This window comes from Elgaria multicarinata, chromosome 1 (assembly GCF_023053635.1).
Source record: "Elgaria multicarinata webbii isolate HBS135686 ecotype San Diego chromosome 1, rElgMul1.1.pri, whole genome shotgun sequence".
Lineage (NCBI taxonomy): Eukaryota > Metazoa > Chordata > Lepidosauria > Squamata > Anguidae > Elgaria > Elgaria multicarinata.
In genome coordinates, this window is record NC_086171.1 from 70,931,580 (window position 1) to 70,950,557 (window position 18,978).

An 18,978-nucleotide genomic window follows, 5' to 3' on the forward strand; every position below is an offset into this window, starting at 1 on the left:
AGAACTCCTGTTAAGCGTCTAAACCATGCCTCAGTCAGACTGAGACAATGCAGGGCCGGAGGAAAAGGCAAGTGAAGAACAAATGCTTTCCAGCCCTCTTTAATGTGCCACTTCTAAAATCTATCTGCTCCTTCTTTGATGCAAAATGGGAAACTGAGCTTTAGAAGGCAGCTGTAATATATTGAACTGTAATTAATGTGTGATATCTTTAGACTCCCAGGCTCATCCAACTTCCATTCCCCCCCCCCTTCAAAGATAATCTCACACTGAATGGACATGACCAAATACAGCATATTGCTGACTGCATTGCATGACACTGGATCCAACCAAGAAGACGCCCCTGGGCTGCTACAATTACAGAAACAAATTAGACATTTATACACAAACCCACCCCCTTACACACACACACACACACACACACACACACACACACACACACACACACACACTATGATATGATCAGTTACCTGGGGAGGTTGTGGGCTCTTCTCCCACACTAGAGGCCTTCAAGAGGCAGCTGGACAAGCATCTGTCGGGGATGCTTTAGGGTGGATTCCTGCATTGAGCAGGGGGTTGGACTCGATGGCCTTGTAGGCCGCTTCCAACTCTGCTATTCTATGATTCTATGATATCAAATTTGATAGCAGGGCTTCATGATGCCGAGAAACGATTTCATATTGACTGTCTTCTTTGGATGATGGAGTCATAACATTTTGCAAGACAAAGTAACAGAAGTGCACTGAAGCTTCCCTCCTCTGTCTCCACCTCAATGCTAATAACAAATCAAGTTGAAGAACCTTGGACTGTTGTTCAGATCTACTTAAAGAATATCTAAAGAGCCAAGTACATGACAATTAAGTATATTTGTCATTCCACCAATTTGATAGGGCACTGAAAAACATAGTACAGAAGGCATGACATTGATTTAAACTCTTAAATTCTTAGCTATCTCTTTCTAGAGGGGCAGCCATGTCATTCTATTGCAGCAAGCACAACAAAGAGTCTTGCTTCACCTTAAAGACTAACATATGTATTTATTCTGGCATAAGCATTTGTGGATACTGTCCACTTCATCAGATACACTGCCATGCCATCCCCCAAGTTAGCTGAGGAAGGGAATACTCTGCAAATAGCTCAAGAGATGGTGAAACCACATTTGATTTATAATTACCTGCACCTTCAGCTTCAGGTTAGCTAACAAATCAGTAAAAATAAAAAAAAAGATTTGTGAATAAAATCAACAAATAAGATAGAAAACAAAGATAAGAATGAGCTGAGAAATTTGCAAAAGCTTAAAAGGTAGGTGTGTGTGTGTATATATATATATAAATCCTGGGAGAATAAAAAGGTCTTCACTAAAAAGGCTAGCCTTTCTAGAAAGGATATTCCACAGGCTGAGTGCCACAGCTGAAAAGCTCCTCTCTCTGGTCACCACCCACTGTACCTTAGAAGGTGGGGATACTTGAAGAGAGCCTCAGATGATGACCTTAGTGATGCAGGGGAAGATGGTTCAATAGGTACCCAGGTCCTAGGCCATGTATGGCTTCAAAGCACCAGTAGTTTGAACTGAGCTCTCCCCTGCCATGCTTCTTTCAAAGCCAAGAACAACCTGTGAAGATCTCAAGACTTTTAGCATTGTAGAATTTAAAGTGGCAAGCACAACTGCCAAACCATTAAAGTTACAAACTTGTTCAACAGTCTGGCTTACCAGAGACTAGTAACATCATGCAGGGTGATCTTCAAACACAACTGCTTGTTTTTGGCATAATTCAAACTTAGCTATTCTCTCTGACAAATTGACCCAGAGTCTCTCTTTGATCACCTCAGCTCTATCTGTGCAGATCATAAATGCATCAGTGTATAACAATATGTTTACAGAATAAGCCAAAATTGACACAGGGAAACTGGCACTAATGTATAACGCTAGGGTAAGATAATTAACATAAAAATCAGAAAGAAAGGGAGGTAAGAGATATTCCTTTTGGTCTCTTCTCATAATACATATTGGTCCAAAGAGCTGGACCATCTTTTTTTTTTTACATCTACCTATAGGGAGTAACCTAATTAGTGTAACCTGTTATTTGTCAGTGTTTCTATTCTATAGTTCCAGCCACTTTATTTTGGTTGGCCCTTTCAAAAGTCTCAGTAAGAATGGAAAACACACACTAACACACACAGTTATTTCTTTGGGCCTATGAACAAAATTTAGTTTGGTATAGAACATTTAACATGAGAGCGCCATATGAATAAATTATGATTTCCACTTACGCCTCAACTAGAGCTCTGAAGCAGAACATGAAGAATGGCTAAATAGCAGACTCCAAAATGGGACCTCTGCCAATACATGAAACATGTTTGGCTTTGCATAGCTGCCAGTAAGGATGCGTTATAAATATACTTGGATTCCAAAAGAGCTTAAAAGTTTCTTCATTACTTCTTCAGCAGCTATTAGAACTTGAAGTATAACATTCCAACAAAACTGATAAAAATATAAATATTAAAATCAATGCCAAATTGGCTAATTAGGTGGTAAATTATTACTGAAATTTGCAGAACCATGGAAATAACCGCAGAATCCACTTCGCTGCAAAAGTTCAGGATTCTAAAGAATTTACATTAGTATCAATTGTTGGATTAGAGGGTGGTGGGGATGGCATTATTCTTTTTTATTCCACACATGATCCAACTTTTCCTATGGGAATCTCTTGTACCAGGAGTTTATTTGACCTTGCAATGTTCCTGGCATACGAAGCAGTCACAGGAAAGAATGAATTGCCCCTAAATTGAAGTGATGTCAGTATTGTTCTTCTGCCATCTCATGTTGCTCTGGGACCAATCCGGGGGTGGTGCCTGGTGGAAGGTGATGAGCAATTGGCTACCGTCCACCAGGAAGAGGGCGGAGGCGGCTCCGGTACCTGGATGGCCGCTCAGAAACCCCGTTCTTCCTCCTTACCATCGGGATTACCTGATGCCACCCTGGGAGACGGAAACCATGGAGTTTCATAGGGAGGCACCATGAAGACAGCTTCTTTCCTCAAGGCCAATCATGCAAAGCCCACTGTTTACATCCCTCCATTGTGAAGACTGTCCATTTACTTACTGTTTTTTAACCAGCTACTGATCCATAGAAGGACCTCTTCTCTTATCCCATTCTCAGGGTTTTTTTGGATTTTTTTGTCATAAGCCTTTTGAAAGTGCAGTAAATAGTGTCACCTCTATCCATTTTAAGACACTGCACTCATAATCACAAGCATTTTGCTAATACTATGAAAAGGCTATTATATATTTTGTTGTACTCTTCTAACTTCCCAAGCAGGGCCTTTTATTTTAAAAAGAACAAACCTCTACCGTTAATATGTTAGCAGCTGGCATAGAGGGGAAGGAATAAGCTTTTGTAAGCATTAATTTTCCAAATATAGTTTAATTTTCTCTATTTAAATTCATATAACAAAAAAGCACTAGCTTTCCAAATTGTTTGGAAAAATCCTCGGGAGTAACACTGAAAATGCACGACTGCATAACTGAGAACTGTAGCTATGCTAGTCATAAGAAACAATTAACACAAATAAAACTAGGGGAACAATTGGTATGATTTTTAAACAATGCGTTTGGAGGTTAAAATCTTGAGAGAGAGGCAAGCGGGGTAAATATTAGAGAGAGGCCCTATTCACACAACCACGGGGTGGGTAGGGGAACTACACTGTAGGAAAACCACAATGAGCACACAGTGCACCATCCCCACTCTGTAGGTAAATCCCTGTTGTTCTGCTGCTGCTTATCCCAGTGGGCGGCTGTGTCCATGGTCACGGCATTTTTCCCATGGAGCAGCTAAAATTAATCCTGCTGCTCCCACTGCAGGAGGTGGATAAGGGGTACAGTACCCGTCGTGGAGCGGGAGAAAGACTCCCCACACAACATGCTAAGCCACTGTGGATCACTTTCAAATGCAGCCCATGGTGGATTAGCATGATGTCTGGATCCAGACAGAGAGAGAGAGAGAGGCAAGGAGAGAGAATTTCAGAATGCAGTGGTGTTTTTTGATTTTAGTTTGCTATAATTATGTTTCGAAAACCAGCTTTTTAAATAAAAATGCATATGGTAAAGAAAACCCTCCAGGCACTTTGCTTGTCAATAATCTCTTCCCTTAGTCTGTGAGGATACTCAGGAGGCAAGCTGGAATGTTTAGTCACAAACATTAAAGCCTAATCAGTCTTCAGGAAGCCAGTGCACATTATAGATCTGTCATGTCTTACATGTTCAAGTCAATTAAATATGATTCATGGCTATTACTTCGACTAGAGGCAATGTGGCAGCTCTGTCTCCATACACAGGAAAATGCAGAACCACAGACACACTGTTTATAGAATCATAGTATAGCAGAGTTGGAACGGGCCTACAAGGCCATCGAGTCCAACCCCCTGCTCAATGCAGGAATCCACCCTAAAGCATCCCTGACAGATGGTTGTCCAGCTGCCTCTTGAAGGCCTCTAGTGTGGCCCTTCCTACTTTCCTCTGTAGTAATAATGTGCAGATATAACCCGTAGCATTGATCTTAAGGGGCAGTTTCATACATAAAAGTACATCACTTGATCTCTCGTCACTATATCATTCAGCTGAATGTGTGGAGAGAGAAGTGCAGATGAGCAAAACTTGAGCTCAGATTTTTCCAAATTCCACCTTAAAGCTCATTCTCACTTATGTTCATATCAGATTGTGAACTTTGTTCTTTTCGCACAAATATTTGTGTCTATTTTCATGCGCATTTCCCAGATGTACACATCAATTGTGCACATTTTAAAAATATACACAGTTTTCCCCATTGATTAGCATGTGTTTGTGCACATTTTTGGAAGTAAACATTTTTCATGCACATTTTTTGAATGCGTGCATTTTTCAAATGCATTTTTTTTGTTCTATGAATTACTTGGAAATGTATAGATTTAAGCCACAGATTGTGTGCAGTCCACATGGGTAATTTCTGGTCAAAAATGAACTGAAATGAATTTCTCATACATCCCTATGTATGGTCCTTCTCCATAAAAAGAACCTGTATCTGTGGTTATTAATCGGTGATTAATCCATTCATACATGGAAGTTAGTATAGGATGCTGTAGTGAATGAGTGATGACAAAGATGGGAAGTGGTCAGATAATTTAGATAAATTTGATCTGAATTTATAATTCAGATAATCTCTGGAGAGGCCACCAGTGAGGGAGGAAGCAGCAGCCAGGCACCTCTCCACCGTGCCTGGGTCCAGCTCCAGCTAAGAGCCGCCTCCCTCCTGCTGCCAACTGTCACTGCTGAACTTTGCAACTAAGATTGTAGTGCCTGAATTTGCTTTCCTTTTCCCCCTCCTCCTCCTCCCTCCCAATCCCCTTTCCTTTTGTGTCATGTCTTTTAGATTGTAAGCCTGTGGGCAGGGACTGTCAAGAAATACTTTTGTAAGCCGCCGTGAGAGCCTTTTTTGGCTGAATGGCGGCATAAAAATCCTTAAATAAATAAATAATTTGTTGTAATCAAGGAGAAACTATAATACACAGCCAGTTAATGAAATTTCTAGTTCACCTGCAGCCAGTATTTGCCTTCCTCTTCTTAGGCAATGAGGCATATGGTACTGCCTTTTCACCAGAAATGGTCATTGGATAGCTGCGGGTTGTTGCATAGAGAACTCTATCACGTTGAATGTGTGGAACTGGCCTTATCCACTGTCTGAAATGTTTACGCATTTATGCAATATTCCTTGACCATCGTTTCTTTTATGACCATGCTACTGAAATCATGCAAAATAAATTCTTGAAAGTGGATGGGGGAAGGACGCAATCACAAATATACACTTACCTGAGCAGGTGGTGGTTGTTGTACATAACCCTGTGGTGGAGGTGGGGGTTGCAGGACTTGTTGGGATACTGGTGGACCTGAACCTGTAAAACCTCCAGGGGGGAGTTGCTGGCTTGGGGATGACATGACGTAACCAGTCTGTGGGGAAGACTGCTGTATAATAGGTGATGGATAGACAGGACCAGAAGGTGAATCAGGGTTTTCTCCTGATGACTGACGACTTAAGCTCATCTGGCTAAATTGTGTTGTCATGTCATCTCGCTGTGAGGCAAAAGTCAGTTGAAAATGATCAACAGAGCTCTCTGCAGTGGGTATTTGGAAAACAAAAAAATGGGTTCAAACAAGCACACACAAGAAGCAGAAGGAAATACATTTAAGCACACACAAAAGCAATTAAGTGAATAAAACGAACAAACAAGCCCAAGCCTGGGAGTTAATTAATAAAACCCCAAGATAACTAAATGGTGTATTCTACATTGCACTTTATAACACCTGGTGGATTTTTCCTCTTCGGGGATTGATTTGGCCCTAGCCACATATATCCGCAGGCAAAAGGCAATACAAGCAGCTTTCCAGCCATCCAAAAGGCATTAAGTAATAATTTAAGAGCATACTTTTCTTTAGATTTCAAACAGGATGACCTAATATATCCTTTGCGTGTTTACTAAGTAGTAAGCCCCATTCAGTTCAATGGGACTTACTCCCAGGCAAGTGTATATAATTAAGGATTTAAGGGAGTTAGGTGCTCCACTGCCGATAGAGAAACATTTGGGCTTCTGTCAACTCCATTAAGGAACAGGAGATGATTGGCCTCATCTGGAGAGGGTCTACTCTGAGGGACCAAAACAGACATTACTTCAAAGTTGTAGCTGCTAGCTACATCTTTAATGTAATGTTTGTTTTGGCCCTACGGTACTGTTTTTCTCTTCAGTTTTAAACCCTAAAGAGTTATCCAGTTTTATTTCTGTCTTTTTAAAGATTAGAAAAATGTGATGTTTTAGAATGTCATCAGGCATAAGGTTGAAAACGAGAGGAAAGGAACAACAGGGAAGAAGGAAACACACACACACACACAATCCTATCCGGCCTGTTAAAATGTCAACTGTAATTAACAGTAACTTAATTGTGATTCTTAAACTGCATGTCAAAGCTAGCTTCACATGGGCCGTTTACTCTGCCATTTTGGGGGGGCCTCTGCCACAAGGCTAACCCATGTGGACTTCCTACTACCTCAGTGTTTCCCTAGCTTATTGTCTTACTTCATCTTTGCATCCTCCCAGGTTTTTACCTTCAGCAATTGCTTGGCTAATGTATCTAAATGGAGAGTAAGAAAATGCCAAAGTCTATCTGGCTGTCTAGTCCAATCAGACAAGAGTTGGGAAAGTTACGGAACTTGACAGGAGGTAAAAGCATATATGCCTGTAGTAGGGAAGAATAAAGAGGCAACCCCTACCAGCAGCAAATTGTCAAGGTCACATTGTACATGTCTATAAGTCTCGGCTCTTTCAGGCACAAATCAACTCTCTGCTATGAATACAGTCTCCTCAAGTGTACTTCATTTATTCTGTATTCTACTAATTTATCATGTTGATTCCTGCTTTGTCATGATACAATAAGCCCCCACCATATTCCAGTACTATTAATTTAGGATATGGTTTCACCTCCTGTTTTACATGGAATACATCACAAAACACATTGCATAGAGCCGGCACATTCTGTCCCCAAACCCCCAAACCTGGTTATGTATCATTTTTGCAATTGCTTGTAGGAAAGCAGATACATTTTCAAAAGAAGGCATGTGTGCTATATCCCATTTGTTTCTCTCTGTTTATGCTCATTTGGGGGTGTGTGTGTGTTATATTTTTGCCTGCACAACCTTCCATTATTCACACAAAGCTTTTCAGCATGTTATGCGGCACCAGCCTTGCCTATGGCCATGTGGAGCCTCAGGCCATGGCTAGACCTACCCGGTCTAGCGTGACAGAGGGGGTATGATCTCGCGATACGGTTATTGTGAGATCTCCCCCTCTGTCTACATGCGGCGCGTGACATCCTAGGAGGAAAAGGACATCACGCCTGCCATTTTGTTTTTTATTTTTAAAGGAGATGGAGCGCACAAGCGCTTGTGCGCAAAAGGTGAGGGGGTTTTCAATTTAAAAAATTCCCCGCTTCCCCCACCCCACCCCCGATGGGCACAGAGCTCCTGAGGAGCTCTGTGCCCCGTTCCCAGCTCCCGGCTCTTCACGAAGAGCCAGGACAAACCATGACGCCCAGCCACACATTCCGCGGTCTCGGGATCATCCCAAGACCGTGGAAAAAGCGGGATTAAAGAGCAGGGCGATATCTCGGGGAAAGGGAGGGATCATCTCTCCTTGCTCCCGGGATGCCCTGTGCGTCATGTGGACACACAGGGATGATCCCGGGGTGATCCTCGGGATATCGCCCCATCTAGCTACAGTATGCCCTCTGAGGAGACAGCCCTGAGCTGATCAGAGGCAGTCAAATGCTCTGAGTGTTCTGACTCCCCTCTGAAGGGTTGACAATGGTGAGGGACAGTTCGTTCTCCACCTTTTGTCATCTGTCCTTGCCAGCAACTCCATCACCACTCTCTCTATTTGGCTTGCTGAGGCCTGCGCAGGGATTGGCCAGCCTGTACACTGACATCTGTAGGGTTGGGGCCCTTCTGACCAGGCAGTTTAAACTTCTGGTTGGACTGCAGGTTGGGTTCCAGAGCTGCGGAAGTGCCTAATGTGGTGTAACTCCTGACATTGCATTGTGGGGGCTGAACCAAAGTAGACGCTGACATCTCTTTCTTACTGCAAAGTGTGTTTCATCTTTATGTGGCTTTAAAAAATAATTTTAAAAAGCTCATAAGACTCACACAAATCACCTTCATGTTAAAACTTCTCGGTAGGAAACCTTATTGAATCTTTTAACTCAGCCTGAATTCAGCCTGCATATAACAACCTACAAACAGTTCCCAATCTATGCCTAAGCACTCAGAACATACACCCAAAAAGGTAGCTCAGAGAAAAAGAGGGGGAATCCTAAATGGTAAGAGAGGAATTAGACATGTTGCTGTAGACATCTCTTCAGTGGTGTAGCGGTAAATTCTGAAGTGCAGGTGACCATCCTGACAGTCCCCATAGCCACGTCTCTCTCTTTTTTTTTATCGCCGTCATGGAGGGGAGGGCCTGGGCGGCTCCTTTCCCCCTTTCACAGCCGCTCCAGGTGGCCCTTTCGGTAGGGTGACCCTATGGAAAGGAGGACGGGGCTCCTGTATCTTTAACAGCTGCCACAGCCACGTCTCTAAGTAGAGTCCAAAAAAAATTCAGGCAGCTGCGTTGATCCCTGTCGACACACCAGTTCTAGCAGTTTTCATCTCCAACAGGAGCACGTCTTTATAAAGCTAACAGGTGCTTAAGGCCCATTCAAGGCTAAGCCACCCCAAAATATTTTGCAGGGGACAATATATTGTTGCTAGAACAATCCAGCCCCACCCACCCCAGCAGCTAAGCTCAGAGGAAAAGGGAATTCTGTGTGTGAGAAAGAGAGAGAGGACATGGCTAGATGAGGGGGGTGGAGGGGGATGATCTCGCGATTTTATGATCGTGAGATTGTTCCCCTTGTCTACATGCGGTGTGCAACGTCCAGGAGGAAGAGGACGTCGTGGCCGCCATTTTGGATTTTTTAAACTCAAGATGAGTGCTTGAGTGCTTCTTCACAAAAGTAAGTAATTTTTTAAAAAACAAAACCTCCCGCTCCCCCTCTTGTGCCCGGGGAGGGAGAGGGAGAGGGAGAGGGAGAGGGAGAGGGAGAGGGAGAGGGAGAGGGAGAGGGAGAGAGAGAGAGAGAGAGAGAGAGAGAGAGAGAGAGAGAGAGGACATCAGCATCCCTATGAGCCCTGGTTCCACTACACCCCTGCATATCTTTGGTGCTCTAAATGAACTTCAGATAAACTGAACTAGTAGGATTAACAGCCCAAAACATAAAAAATAACACTGCATCCATAATTAACTTGGGAAAGCATGTAAACATACACTGCTGGAAATCTTCTATCACTTTCAAACATGATTTTGGGACAGACTTAAGAGGGCCTAAGTGATGAGCATTTTCAGGGCCACTGAACAAGACACAAGTTTTATAACAACTGCGTTCTGTTTCTCCAGATAGCCGTGCCCCCAAACAGAAAGCATGCTCAGACAACGTAATCGATCCACATAAAAAGTAATAAAAATCTATAGTACCAGAGGAAACTGCTGCGTTGGAGACACTGCCAGAAGATGCTGAGGAGGATAGGAAACTGCTGGATACTGCACTGATTGGGAAGAGGGCTGCAGAGCCTGGACAGGCTGAGCGGAAAGGAGACAAAATAGAACAAAGAAGATTCAATTATTGCCCTTAGAGAAAGACAGACATTTCTTAATTTGAGCTAAGGTCAAAACAATAACCAGACGACATATTCTGGCTCACCAGCACAGGGTACAATAGGTCAGATATAGTTGGTTTAAGACTGAATTTCCCCCCACCCCCTGCATGTCTGCAATCCTAAACCTGTTAAATCCATGGGCAAAAAGCCCATTTGATTCGAACACTCAGAAACTCAATACCTATGCTCTAATGTTGCAATGCTGTTTTAAAGCTCTGGGAGTTTTTGAATGATTTGAGGGTTTATAAAGTTATGCTGGCATAGGGATTGATGGGCTATTTACTGCTGGGGCCTGCCTTGACGAGGGATTTGCCCCAGGCTGGTTCCGCACTGGTGACAGGTCATTTATATGACGCAGCCACCATAACGGAGCCATCCCGAGGCATTCCCCCAAAATTTCAGGTTTAAAAAAAGTTGGGGACTTAACGTGACTTTTTTCTTTTGGAGTGACCCAATGATGGCATCTGTCTGTCACCTTGTCCCGGAGCTGCTTCGGAGGCGTGTCTGGGCAGATGGTGAACCCTGATTGGTCACCATCTACTCAGACAGGTGGGAGAGGGAAGGGGTGGGCCAGCAAGCCTAACGGCCGCTAGCCTACCTCCATGCTTCTCCAACATGGGGAGAAGCCCCCCAAAGTTTTTTTTTTAAAAAAACCAGGGCTGTGAGGAGCCATGAGCGCCTCATGCACGGGCCTGGCGCCTCCTCCCAAGAAAAGGAAAACAAAAACAAATGAACAAAAAATGGAGATATGAGGAGTGTTCCTCCTCACATGCAACCCCCGCGCTCGCTCCTACGCGTGAGGATAACGCAAAGGAGTGCAAATGCAGGGGTTTGGGGGCTCACAGCGCAAACGTGTTGTCGTCAAGATGCAGCCGTGGTGAAGCAAGTCTTAGAATTGGGCCTATGAAAAACACACTACTATGGCTCTTTTATTACTTTGGGTAGGATTTAGCAGTAACCCAGAACACCATCAGTCAACCTTATAAAAACAATAATTCATTTGTCTGCTTGTTGAAGGGATTTATATCCTGGCCTTCATCAGGTTCCCAGAGCAATTAACAAAAAGTTAAAATTACGTAAAACCCGTAACAAGTGGATGGCTCTGCATGAGGACAAAGGCCAGCATCCCTATAAAGATGACTCAGTAATATTAAGGAACACTGCTGGCAAAGAGCCAAATATTAAAAGCTATCTTGTGCACAATGTAGCTATAATTACCAGGATGCAATAACCATCATGTTCATTTAGAGGAAATAGGTAGGTAAATTAAATAAAGGTTCTGCATATGCAGACAGTGTAGGGATTACTATTTCCCATTTACAATTTAAATTTCCCACTGACAACTTAAATTTCCCACTGTGAAATGCATGGGATAATTTTCTCATCTCCTAGGCACTGTTGCTATCAGAATTGCTGAATGATGATACTGATGTTAGCTATATTATGTCAGACACAACTAAAATCCCAAAAGTATTTTTGTCTGGTAGAGTTGCCACTCCACCCACCCTTTTATTTTTACTTTGGCAGGACTCCTGTTCAGGCAATTCTTCCTAGCCAGAGAAACACTGAATTTCTGCCATTCTTACATGACCTCTGCTGAAAAACATCACTGGAATTCTATTTCAGTAAAACAGTGTTCAACCTAGATCTCAGTTTGAAACTCAAATGACTTACTTATTCATTATTTTAGTATATTTATTTATTAATAATATTTAGATACTGCTTAATATTAAAAATCTCCAAACTGTTTACAATGCCAATATTAAAAGTGACATTTAAATATAGTATTAAAACACTACTAAAAATAATTTCAACTACAACAACAAAACAAATATATTTAAAACAACACTATTAAAACAATTTAAAAACCACAATAATCCAAAACGCAGTAAGATGCAGCAGTGTATGATCAATTGCAGTTATTTACAAGCTAGAAAAGGCCTCAGTGAACACATGTATATCCATGGAATGACCCACCCCCACAAAGGCTTGTGATAGGCCTGACAGGTGCAGGTGATGAAAGAGCTTCTATCCATTTAAGAGAATTCTGTCCATTGTGTTGCCTCTGGTTACCACAGTGAATTGACAGGAAAAACAGATACCTGATGAAATTCTAAAAGGCTCTCAGGATATGAACCTAAACCCTTTGTTTAATAATGCAGGATTTAGGCTTCATTCAGTAGCTTCAGACATGTTGAAGATGGGATGGGGGAAAGTGGAACTTTTATATTCAGTGCTTATCCAAAATTGAACTCCTGCATCTCTTAATTTGGAAAGATGTCCACACTCCTAATATGCATCTCTTCATTGGGAGTCAGATGAATATTTCACACTACTCAGAGACCCCCACATGGGCGCCTCAAGAACTCGCAGAGCCACTGATGAACATCCCATCTGGGTGGGAGGCATTACATATGGAGGCCCTGATTGTATAAACCTGAGTCTACATGTGGGGATGGGTATATACGGCTGTTGCAATGCACATGATTGAACAGATGTGTTCTCCCAAACTGGGGAGACAGTCTGGAGAGACTGAGCAGGACTAGCCCAAAGGGCTGCACCACACGGCCCCTTGCAATGCTATAGGGTTGGATGGGGCACAGTGCTTCATGCTCAATCCACAAGTTGTGCTTTAGCATTCTCAGCAACACTGCAAGGTCTCATGAGGTGCATCTCTTGCATCAAGGGGCACTCAACTGACTTCTTAGGTGCCCTGTGGGGCTGCCCAGAAAGTAAGGCAGCACTTCCTGATACTGGCCCAATTTCCTCACATGTGATTCCACTTTAGCTGTGAGCATATAGGCAGATATCCTTACCTGTGTGACAAGGTGGCTTGTCATTTGTTGCTGTGGTTGCTGCACAGGTTGCTGGGATGAAGGCGGCTGTTGAGACTGTCCAACTATTTGACTCCTAATCGGTTGCTGACTGTTGGGTGGATTGTATACTGCCGGCGTACCATCTGGGTTTACAAATGGTTGACCTAGAACAAATTCATCTTTAATGGGTTGGATCCGGAATCTGTCTTCTGAGGACAGAACAGTTCTGCTCATGGAAGATGCCTCTGCCCAATTTTCAGCTCACTCCATTCCGCAGGGTTCCCTGACCCTCTGTAGTATTTTCAGAGGGCTGGAGGGGTTGCTGCGAGGAGGTGGGGTGGGGGAGTCTACTCCCACCAGCCCAGTTGCTTGTGCCTAAAGCTGGATTCAGCCCAATGTACTTTTTAAGACCACTTTATAGCAATCACCAAATGAAGACATGGGATGGCATGTTTAATTCTCTTATATTAGTTAATATTCTTCAACAACCTTCAAGTTCTGGAAGGTACAATTTACTGGCAATGTTCAAATTTAAAGGCAGCCATCTCTCTTTCTCTCTCTCTGGCAGTGGGAGTGCTGTTGCTGCAGAGGCTGTTAACATGTGTAAGTATTTTTAGCCAGAAGTAAAACATTCCACACTCTCAGTCCCAACTGAGCATCTCTGAAGAGGGCCAAACTCTATGCAATCACATCTTGCTTTAGGCAACAGTATAACCTTTTACATGCTTTACACAGCATGGGAATCAAACATGGTTCAGGCTCTGAATCTTTAAGCTGCCATGAAGATCCCAGAGAGCAATGGCATGGGCAGGCATTAAGGGAGCAAAGGGTTTTCTTTAATTCATTTTCTTAGGACTCAAAATTGGAATAGAAAGGTAAATTATAGAATCTAAGGAACATTTTAAGTTCACTCTTCTTGTTCCTCTGTAATACTAATATTATCTAATTATTAAAAATGCTTCTGTCTCATGATTCTACAGAGGGATGAACGTATCAGGTAGTTCAGTTGACTGATTAACTGTGCACTCCTCTGCATCTCGATTGCATGGGACTTCAATGGGACTTACTTCCAGATATGAATGCTTAGGATTGCAGTCTAAATAATTAAAATGTGTACTTTTAGTTGGACTTTAGCTGACACCATCAAATAGTAATTCGGCATAGACATAAGCTCTCTTCCCTTTTGAGAGCTTACAGCACTGTTGTGTATGACCCATGCTGATCTTCTTTCAAGTAATATCTGCTTTCCAGTAAGCTCTTAATGCATACACTAAATGATTCTTAATGAAAAATTTAATTCCAGCTATCCATTCTCTTCCATTACGCTGACAAACTACATTATATGACTATTTCCTGTTATTGGTATTAGAGGTGGTGATGTTAGATTTATTTATTTATTTATTTATTACATTTTTATACCGCCCAATAGCCGAAGCTCTCTGGGCGGTTCACAAAAACTAAAACCATAATAAAACAACCAACAGTCTAAAAACACAAATACAAAATACAGTAAAATAGCACAACCAGGATAAAACCACGCAGCAGAAATTGATATAAGGTTAAAATACAGAATTAGAACAGTAAAATTTAAATTCAAGTTAAAATTAAGTGTTAAAATACTGAGAGAAAAAAAAGGTCTTCAGCTGGCGACGAAAGGAGTACAGTGTAGGTGCCAGGCGGACCAAGCTTCCCCAATCTGGTGCCCTGCAGATGTGTTTATTTATTTATTTATTTTAGCATTTTTATCCCGCTCTTTAGCCAAAAAGGCTCTCAAGGCAGCTTACAAAAATATTTCTTAAGACAGTCCCTGCCCACAGGCTTACAATCTCAGCCAGGATGGCTATGCTGGCTAAGAATTATGGGAGTTTTGGTCTAACACATGTGGAGGACACCAGGTTAGGGAAGGCCGTGTTCAATAGTGCATCATTTACTGATGTAGTGGTGTTTATACTATTCACTTAGAAACAGTGGCCGTTGCTAGACGAGCTTTAGCGCGGTGTGAGGCCCGGTCTCCCTCCTGTGCATCCAGATGACGCACAGGGGATTCTGGGATCAGGCCAGGCTAAGACCTCGCTTGAACCAGCATAAGCGGATTCACTTATGGCCCGGGTTTTAGGGTGGGGATATCTGTAAAACGGAACCTGCTTTACGCATTTAGGTTCTTCTTGTGATTTTTCGTAAGGTTCTGAATCATGGCTAAAATTACACACGTACAGCAGTCTCACTCTTATAGATGTTCTCCCCAGTGTGTGACTTGTGGGGGGCCGTGGAGGCACAGCACCAGCGGGCAAGGTCCCATTCCTCCCTTGCATGTGATTATAATCACATAAAAGGGAATGCCCAATTAGGTTTGGGAGAGGAACTACCAAAAATATATTTATTCTCTGAAATCAAAACAATATAGCTTATATATTGACAGAGATATGTAGACAGAGGCAAGGGAAATAATATAAGCAAAATTAGGCTCAGAATAACCACATTTCAACTGCTTAAACTAAATCTAAGTTATGTGTTGTAAAACTACCTTTAATCTTCCCCTAATAGTTTAAACAAACCTACTATGGACCAATTTCAGATGATCAAGAAATTCAATGACTCTTATAATGCATTTTTGGACATCTCTCTGCTGTTTTATATTTATGAGATCTACACTGTAAACGACAACAAGCTCTTCTCATCAGATTTCTTCCACGTCTTTATAAGACCAAGCAGTTCATATTCATTAGATAAGAATTCTGCTTAAGAAAAAGTGTGAAAATTAACTAAGCTTTCTAATAAGCTTGTGCAATGTGCATTACTATCCACCTAATCTTCTTTCTGAGAGTTTGCAGTTGTGAAATATTAAGCAACCTCAATTACTGTTGATTCTAGAGGGCATGTACAAACTACAAATCCTAAAGTGGTTTACTTATCGTGGTCACATCAGTAGGAACCCTGGGAATAGTGAGGACACTAAGGCCGTTGCTAGACTAGGGTTCAGCCCGGAGCGAACCCTGGGCTTGCCTGTGCATCCAGATGACGCACAGGGGATCCCAGGGTCAGGCAGGGGTAACCCTCCCTTGCCCCGGGGTATTTGGCTACAGTTGTAGCCTGTGATTTCCCGTGGTCTCGTGCTGAGCCTAAGACCGCAAGCGTGTAGACCGGTCTGCCACTTTCCCCAGCTACCGCAATTACTCACGAGTAGCTGGGAAAAGCGGTGCACAGGGTGCAGCGCTCCACAGGAGCGCTGCAGCCATCAGCACAGGGCAGGGAGATTGGAGCCAGGGGGGCGGGGAGATCGGAGCCGTGGGGGGCAGGAAGATCGGAGCTGGGGGGGGCCAGGGAGATCGGAGCTGGGGGGGGAGCAGGGAGAACCATTTTTTTAAAAAGACTTACCTTTGCCGCTGGTGCGCTCCTGCGCACCCGGCCCTTTAACACTACAAACAAAATGGCGGACTCGACAGGGCTTTCCTTCAGCCCATCGCATCTGATGTGTGGATTGGAGCGACAGCCCGCGCTACTTCTAGCGTGGGCTGCCCCCCCCTCATCACCGGATTATCAGGTAGGACTAGCAACGGCCTAAGAATCTCTAACAGATAATTCTTTGCACCCTTATGATCTACAACTTCCAGGATCTCCTGCAAGGATGCCTGACAGAGTATGTTTAGAACAAGTTATGCTCTGAGAGCAGTTTAGACCATAGGACAACAAACAGTTCAATGGAAGATCTCAACATCTCCCTAAAAAATCTATGAATTCAATTATTAAATAGTTTTCTTGTGTCCATTCTTTCAGCAGTGAACAACGTTGTGTGGCAACTTGATCTGTTTCTGCAAAGGGCAGACCTGGTCATGGTCACATATGTCATTGAGCCTGCCTTCATGGCACTGCTTTGGCCTTGCTCTACCACTAAACCTGGCGGCTCTGCTGCTGTGGAGTGGCTGGAGGGAGCGCGGGGTTTTCCAGCAACCATCTGGGTAATGGAGCCTACCCTCTTTGGCTTCTGGTGACCAATCAGCCCCCTGGCTCAATGCTGGAGCAAGGTCACATGGCAGAAGGGTTGTGCTGACCTAGCTCTGAAGAAAAATGTTGGTGTAAATCCCCGACTTTTCTAAAGCAAAGCATTATTTGCCCTGTGGTGGCTGCGAATCTGTGGCTGCATCATATAACTGACGCAGTGCCGATTCGCAGCCACCATGGGGCAAAGACAATGTGTAGACAGCCCCTTAGTTACATTAAGACTGGATTACATGGGATTTCCTTTGAAAAGCATTTTGAAACATCAGCTGGTAAGAAATGTAGCAACAAATGTTTTGTTCAAAGCCAGTTTTTTTTTTCAGAGCATAGGTAACTTCTACATATTATGCAGATAGTTATATGGGACTAAACTCCATTGAACTCAGTGGTGCTTACTTCTGACTGCATAGGTTCAACTTGTAAGCATTTAATTTAAAATGCAAAACATCTTGTAAAGATATGTTACCATTTACATTGCTAGCACAAAGTAGGAACTCCATCAAAGAAAAGGAAAGTTTCCAGCCTCTGCTTGATTATTTTCTTCCTGGTCTAACAGTCACTATGCTAAAATGTCAGAAACAATAGCAAAATTGAAAGCTTCGTTATCACCTCATTCATTTGTCAGAGCAAGGAGGTCTGGCAATTACCCTGGCACTCTGACACATGATGTCATCACTCCTGCTCTGACAAAAGTCCTACAGCTGCACTTCGCTGCGACCCCCTTCCACTACACCACTGGTGATTCATTCTTTTTATCTTCTACTCCTCTTTTGCTTTTATTTATTTATTTATTGTTAAGTTTGATTGTTTTTAAACATTGATGTAAGCCACCTTCACCGGTTCTATAAATCCAAAAACAAAAACATTCTTTCCCACATGAGCAGATCTCCGTGGAAAGGTGGGCACACCTCACTTGTAGCTCCTGTAAAACCGGACCTTGGAAAATGTAATTTCCATTTTAACAACGGTCAGAAACTAAATGTTTATATGGACTGTGATTTGCTAAAATATTAGAGGAAATTAAAATAACTGACCTGTGTGGGGATTGAGCAGAATACTTCCTGGTGGTATCCCTGTAGCTTCAAGTGGAAGTATAATATAGCTGGTGTTGTTTGGTACCACCTGGCCACCTATCCCATTCTCTGTATAGGAAACAGTGCTTGAAGAGGTGGCTGTAACTCCAGGGACAATGGATGCACTTTGGAGAGGCTGATGGGTTCGTGACAGAGATCCTGAGGACCCAGCACTGCTGGAAGACTCTGAACCTACAGAAAGAAGTTAGGACGTCTGTTACTGATACTCCATTTACAGGACTGTTAAGGATTGAATACTACTCATACTAGTACTAGGTTAATGCATTTATCTGTAACCCTAAATAGCCCTAGATCACTAGCTATACTCCACCCAGTCCAAATTCAAATATATGCAGATTAAACTTGTCCAGTGATTTCAGATTTATGTTGGATTATAATTAGGTCTGCAAAGTCTATCAGGGAGAATTTACACTGAGGCCCTGTTTGTTTGTGATGCACCACAGAGCTGTGCCATCCCTGTCTTCCAACTGACCGATGCAATTGCTGTTGGATGGGTATACGTTAATGAATACAGCACAGGTATCTGCTGTGTTTGTAATATAATCAAGTGCTACACACCAATGCATAGTGCTAGAAGAAGTAGGAGGTGTTTGAAAGGACACATGAGCAGAACTGTGTGACTTTGAAATGCACGCTTGTTCCACATGTTGTTTCACTTTGTAGTGCTTGCATTGCATTGCATTAGAAGTGGGAAGAATAGTTGTAAGATGAGCCCTGCAGATCCAGGTTTACTTTTAGTTTTTACATTGTTTAATACATGTGTCCTAGTGAAGATCTGCATTACTTTAAACATAGAAAAGAGGTT

General features: G+C 42.8%; 1 protein-coding gene across 6 annotated transcripts in view; it reads right to left on the reverse strand.

Moving 5' to 3' along the window:
* Positions 1–18,978, reverse strand: part of ARPP21 (cAMP regulated phosphoprotein 21) — a 246,702-nt gene that overhangs the window by 37,657 nt on the left and 190,067 nt on the right. For all 6 annotated transcript variants that reach the window (XM_063130022.1, XM_063130056.1, XM_063130046.1 and 3 more), the window contains 4 exons: positions 18,114–18,344; positions 13,084–13,247; positions 10,086–10,190; positions 5,839–6,099 (listed from right to left, as the gene is read on the reverse strand). In XM_063130022.1, the coding sequence (XP_062986092.1) occupies positions 5,839–6,099; positions 10,086–10,190; positions 13,084–13,247; positions 18,114–18,344 (761 nt within the window). The remainder of the gene's footprint in view (positions 1–5,838; positions 6,100–10,085; positions 10,191–13,083; positions 13,248–18,113; positions 18,345–18,978) is intronic.